At 38.6% G+C, this 5,622-nt stretch overlaps 1 protein-coding gene across 1 annotated transcript; it reads left to right on the top strand.

Moving 5' to 3' along the window:
* The first annotated feature begins 2,060 nt into the window (after nucleotides 1-2,060).
* LOC106442673 lies at nucleotides 2,061-5,336 on the top strand. The gene is made up of 3 exons (XM_048763893.1): nucleotides 2,061-3,586; nucleotides 3,785-4,358; nucleotides 4,410-5,336. Exons 1-3 carry the CDS (start codon nucleotides 2,061-2,063, stop codon nucleotides 5,334-5,336), a joined length of 3,027 nt encoding a protein of 1,008 aa, XP_048619850.1.
* The last annotated feature ends 286 nt before the right edge of the window (nucleotides 5,337-5,622 follow it).

Here is a 5,622-nt window from a genome sequence, read left to right as displayed (position 1 = left end):
TCAATTTTTCTGACTTATTATTTAATTATAAAGATTTATAAAAACACACAAAAAAAACTTTCTCCAAACTTTTTAGGTATGTGTTGGTTTTTCAGGAAAAAAACCTTCGCTTTATCATAATCATTATTAAACTTAGTGTATTAACTTCGGCAAAATTATTCTTATTTCCTAACTAATTATTCTACACATATAATAATGTCTAGATTAGTGCTACAATACCAAGCATGGTATTTGAAGTTAAAAATACTTTTTTTTTCAAACCAAACCCGGTTAAAAAAAACGTTAATGGCAAATTCATATAGCTTTAAAACAGAACACATACAAAATAATAAAATTTCAATATTTATATTCTTTTATATCGCAAATTGTTTTTATATTAATATGGAGACAACAGGTATTAAAGTTTTATATTCTTTTATAACGCGAATTGTTTTTATTAAATAATAAACATTTCCATCTTTATTTCAAAAAGTAGGCTAATAACTCTGTCATCTCGCAAAAGCTTCACGTGTCTTTATTTCAACAGGTATTTATAATCTTGTATTTATAATCTTGGTTTTTTAAAGCATATATTTGTTCTAACTATATAAAAAACTAATATATAAGTTGAGAAATTTACAGATATTAGTCATAGTATATTTTAATATTTTAAGCTAAATATACTAATATAAAGTTTATACCTAAAAAAACTTGAACATCAATACAATTAGAAATTTTGAAGGTATTTCAACTGTAATATAATATGGCTTCTCCTTATTTGTATGAACGATAAGTGTTCTCCCATAACTTTTTTAAAAATAGTATATAAATATATTATAAACACCTTCCTAATTTTTTTCCATCCAGGAACTTCTACAGGGATCACACATAAAAGAAAAAGAGGACGCCCACCCGGATCACGCAACAAACCCAAAGGTGTGTCACTACTCTGAAGATGTATTAATTTATACTCTACGAGAATACCATTTTAAATCATGAATTTATTTTGTAGTCAATCAGATATGCAATCCACCGACGTTCAAACCAAAATACTATGATTGTAAGTTTAAATAAATAATTATAATATATTTTTCAACAGTATCTATTGATAAACTAATTTATTTATCTAATTTAATCGTACAGGTGGCTGTGATAAATGTGACACCTATGGTATAAAATCAATCCAGTCTAAAAACATTATTATCCCACAATGTCTAATGCTTATATTGTCTTAAATGGATCGTTTTTAATTTATCCAGTGAGACATAAAAACGCACGAGGGATGAGAAAAGCCATCTTGCTATCCAAAGTAACGTCATCCCTGCCACAAGGTAACAATCCCTGTCAACTTTAAACAATTAAGAAACTATAACAAAACTTATACGTCTCATCTGCATATGTTATACGCATAGGTCTACATGCTCCACAAGTATCTCATGGCTTACACCCAACAAGAACTGCAAAGAAAGGTGCATATTTTCAACTCATATATTAAATCAATGTCAAAATTTGAGCACAATAAATTAAAAGCTAATATCGATAAATGTTAGGTGCATAAAATATTATATCTCTTTATAATATATTAAACGCTTTTAACTATAAAAATACTAACCACAATGTCTTAACAATTTAAAACACCTTTAACCACAGATAAAGGCTCCACATCTAAAGCCGAAGATAACCCCATCGTAGAATGCACAAAATGTGGTGCATTAATGTGGACTTCAGAGAGTACCGGTAAAGACTTCAGAACAGGTGAACTAACCTTCACTATTTGCTGTCACCATGGCCAAATAAAGCTTCCACCGATCAATCAACCCCCACCCATGTTAGAAGAACTTCTTCAGCATAGGTGGTTTCGAGATACCATTCGAGTCTATAATTCGGTACTGGCTTTCACCTCCATTGGAATGAAGATGGATTATACGGTGGTGAATGCTCCCGGACCCTACACTATACGGATCCAAGGTCAAACCCACCATAGAATTGGCTCGCTAATACCGAGACAAGGTCGTCCCCCCGAATATCTCCAGCTTTATATATTTGATACGGGCAACGAAGTCAGAAACCGTTTAAACGCGATGGGCCAAACCTCAACAGAAGGTAATCTTGATGAGACAACCTTAGCGCGCCTCATCGAGATGCTTGATGAGAATAACTGTTTAGCCAAGCTTTTCCGACGGGCACGTGACTACTACGAAGGCAGCGGGCAAGAGTTTAAAATAAGGTTGCTCTCAGATAAAGGGAAAGGTAAAGAATACGATCTCCCGAGTACGAGTGAGGTCGCAGGCCTTATCGTAGGGGATATGTCATCAACAATTGGAGTACGAGATATAGTGGTTCAATTCCAATCTGACACTTTGCAGCAGATCCGTGACGACCACCCTCTGTACATGAGCCTCCAATATCCTCTTCTCTTTCCACGTGGTGAGTATGGATTTCACCCCGAAATCTCATTACATCTTGAGACAGGCACCTCGAAAACAAGGCAATTCCTGACGATACGCCAGTACTACGCTGCTCAGATACAGACACGTCCTAACCAGGGGATGACATTGGTTAAAGGGGGCCGTCTCCTCCATCAATATGTTGTGGACGTTTATACGCAAATCGAAGAAGATCGGCTAAGGTGGGCCAGAAATAATCAAAATGTTTTGCGAGCCGAGCTCTACAGTAATGTACTCGATGCTGTTAGCAAGGGTGACACTGATGCTAAAATTATTGGACAAAGGTTCATACTGCCGCCAAGTTTCACCGGCGGGCCTCGATACTTAGTTGAGAAATACCATGATGCGATGGCTATCTGCAGAGAATATGGGAACCCGGATTTGTTTATCACAATGACGGCCAATCCTAACTGGAAAGAGATTAAAGAACATCTTGAGATATACGGTGGAGACTCCCCCAATGATAGACCAGACATTGAATGTCGTGTCTTTAAGATGAAGTTAGATCAGCTACTGAAGGATTTCAAAAAAGGAACTTTCTTCAAGCCATACACTGCAGCTCTCCACAGAATAGAGTTTCAAAAAAGAGGCCTCCCTCATGCACATATATTATTGTGGTTTGGAAACTCATCTAGAACACCAAGTTCGGAAGAGGTAGATGAGATTATTTCAGCCGAGCTCCCAAACAAAGAAGAAGACCCAGAAGCTTATAATTTAGTGACAAAACACATGATCCATGGTCCATGTGGTGTCATTAATCCGAAGTCACCGTGTATGAAAAATAATGTGTGCACAAAGAAGTATCCTCGGCCTTATAATGACAGTACTTCGATTGACAAATCAGGGTATGTGTTATATCGTCGCCGCCGAAATGAAAATGGGTCTGTGGTTAAAAATGGGGCAACCCTAAACAACACGTTTGTTGTACCTCATAACATTAACCTCCTAAAGAAGTACGAGGCTCATATCAATGTGGAATGGTGTAATCGTACAAGTGCAGTGAAGTACTTATTCAAGTACATAACCAAAGGTGTTGACAGAGCATCCGCAGTTATTGAAAAAGGAAATACAGCAACTACGTCTGACACAGTTTCTTCTGGAGAACCAAAGGAAAAAGTGATTAAGCAACGGAATGAGATCCAAGAATACATCGAAGCCCGGTATTTGTCAGCTTGTGAGTCCATGTAGCGGACTTTCGCATTTCACATACACAAAAGAAAGTCGTCCGTTGAGAAGCTTATCATTCACTTAGAAGGTGAGCATAACATCACCATTAAAGAAACTGATAACCTCGGCCGCGTAATCCGCAAACCAGGTATTGAGAAGACAATGTTTACTGAATGGATGGTATTATGCAGACGGTCAGCATTTGCACGAACATTAACTTATGTGCAAATACCAGAATATTTCGTCTGGAACAACAATTCCAAAGTCTGGTATGAACGTAAGAAAGGAAAAACCATTGGGCGAATTGTGGCTGTCCATCCATCAGCAGGTGATCGATACTATCTGAGGATCCTCATCAATAAGATTAAAGGTCCTAGAAGTTATGACGAGCTGAAAACTTTCAACGACGTGAAATACCCTGACTTCAAATCGGGTTGCCACGCACGAGGCTATTTGGATGATGATGTTGAATGGCTCGAGAGTATGTCGGAGGGTGCTAGAACAGCCACCCCATACCAACTCCGTGATATGTTTGTCACCTTTCTAAACACTTGCTTCGTTGCAAGCCCCAAAGGACTATGGGAGCACTCATGGAAATCAATGAGCGAGGACATACTCCACAAGAGGCAAAGGATCTTAGGCCACACAAATCTGGAGCTGGACGATGAGACCCTTGAGCAGTACACGTTAATCGAAGTGGAAAAGTTGATGCGCATGCAAGACCGTTCTTTAAACGATATTAAAGCGATGCCTAAGATCAAACAAGTTTTGCTAAGAGAATTGGGGAACAGTTTGTGGAACCAAGAAATGGATTAGAATGTTGCCGAAGAAACGCTCAGACATGACAGTCAGTACAACTTGCTTAACGCCGAGCAGCGTGCAATTTACGAATCAGTCTTAGACTCTGTTGACAAAAAAGATGGAAAACTATTCTTTGTACATGGCGCAGGGGGTACAGGAAAAACATTCCTCTATCAAACCATCATATCCAGACTTTGCTCGAAAAAACAAATCGTTCTCCCGGTAGCTTCTTCAGGAATAGCCGCATTGCTACTACCAAACGGAAGAACAGCTCATTCACGCTTTAATATTCCTTTGAAGCTCGACGAAGATAAGCTCTGCAACATCAAACCAGGTACGATGCTCGCTGAACTCATTGAGAAAACGGACCTCATAATCTGGGATGAGGCACCTATGACGCACAAACATGCCTTCGAAGCACTTGACAAAACTTTGAAGGACATAATGTCTATAAAAAACCCACACGCAAAGGATCAAACTTTCGGCGGAAAAACGGTTTTGTTAGGTGGTGATTTTAGACAAATCCTACCGGTAGTTCCACAAGGGAGTCGAGCTGATACCGTCTTAGCTTCGATATGTCATTCATATCTATGGAATTTTTGCCACAAGTTCCCTTTGAAGACAAATATGCGAGTCAACCAGGACGAAAAAGAGTTCTCTGATTGGCTTCTCAAAGTCGGTGAAGGTCGTCCAGAATCAGAAAAGGTAGACGCAGACGATGGCTACCATGACCAAATGTTAAATATCGATCCAACATTGCTCAAAGAGACTAAAGAAGAGTCACTAAAGCAAGTTGTCGATGCAGCGTATGGTGATACCAACCAAATAGAGGCCTCCCAAAGTTCCTACACCGATAAAGCTATCCTAACGCCCCGAAATGATACAGTCGATGAAATCAATGCGTATACAATCTCCAAAACCACCGGAGAGTCAAAAGACTAGTACAGTTACGATAGCTTTGAGGTTTCAGAAACTCAATCTAACCAAAATGAAACACTATACGCTGTTGAGTATCTCAACTCGATGGAGTTTCCAGGATTGCCTTCCCATAAACTCACTCTCAAAGTTGGGGCCCCGATTATGCTTCTGCGAAACATAAAACCAAACAAAAGGATTATGTAATGGTACCCATATGATCCTAACCCACATAGGCGAAAGAGTGCTTAAGGCAGATATAATTACTGGTTCCCACATTGGAAATGAAGTTTTGATCCCACGAGTAGTCCTT

Source organism: Brassica napus, chromosome C7, assembly GCF_020379485.1.
Source record: "Brassica napus cultivar Da-Ae chromosome C7, Da-Ae, whole genome shotgun sequence".
NCBI lineage: Eukaryota > Viridiplantae > Streptophyta > Magnoliopsida > Brassicales > Brassicaceae > Brassica > Brassica napus.
Note: the sequence above shows the minus strand (reverse complement) of the source record. Positions and strands in the feature narration are given on the sequence as shown.

Excerpts from the sequence above, each read along its gene's own strand:
- LOC106442673 (XM_048763893.1), top strand. The coding sequence starts at position 2,061 with ATGGGCCAAACCTCAACAGAAGGTAATCTTGATGAGACAACCTTAGCG. Across the intron at positions 3,587-3,784 it reads CAAGAATACATCGAAGCCCG|ACGGTCAGCATTTGCACGAA; the intron begins GTATTTGTCAGC and ends GGTATTATGCAG. Across the intron at positions 4,359-4,409 it reads CGATGCCTAAGATCAAACAA|AATGTTGCCGAAGAAACGCT; the intron begins GTTTTGCTAAGA and ends GAAATGGATTAG.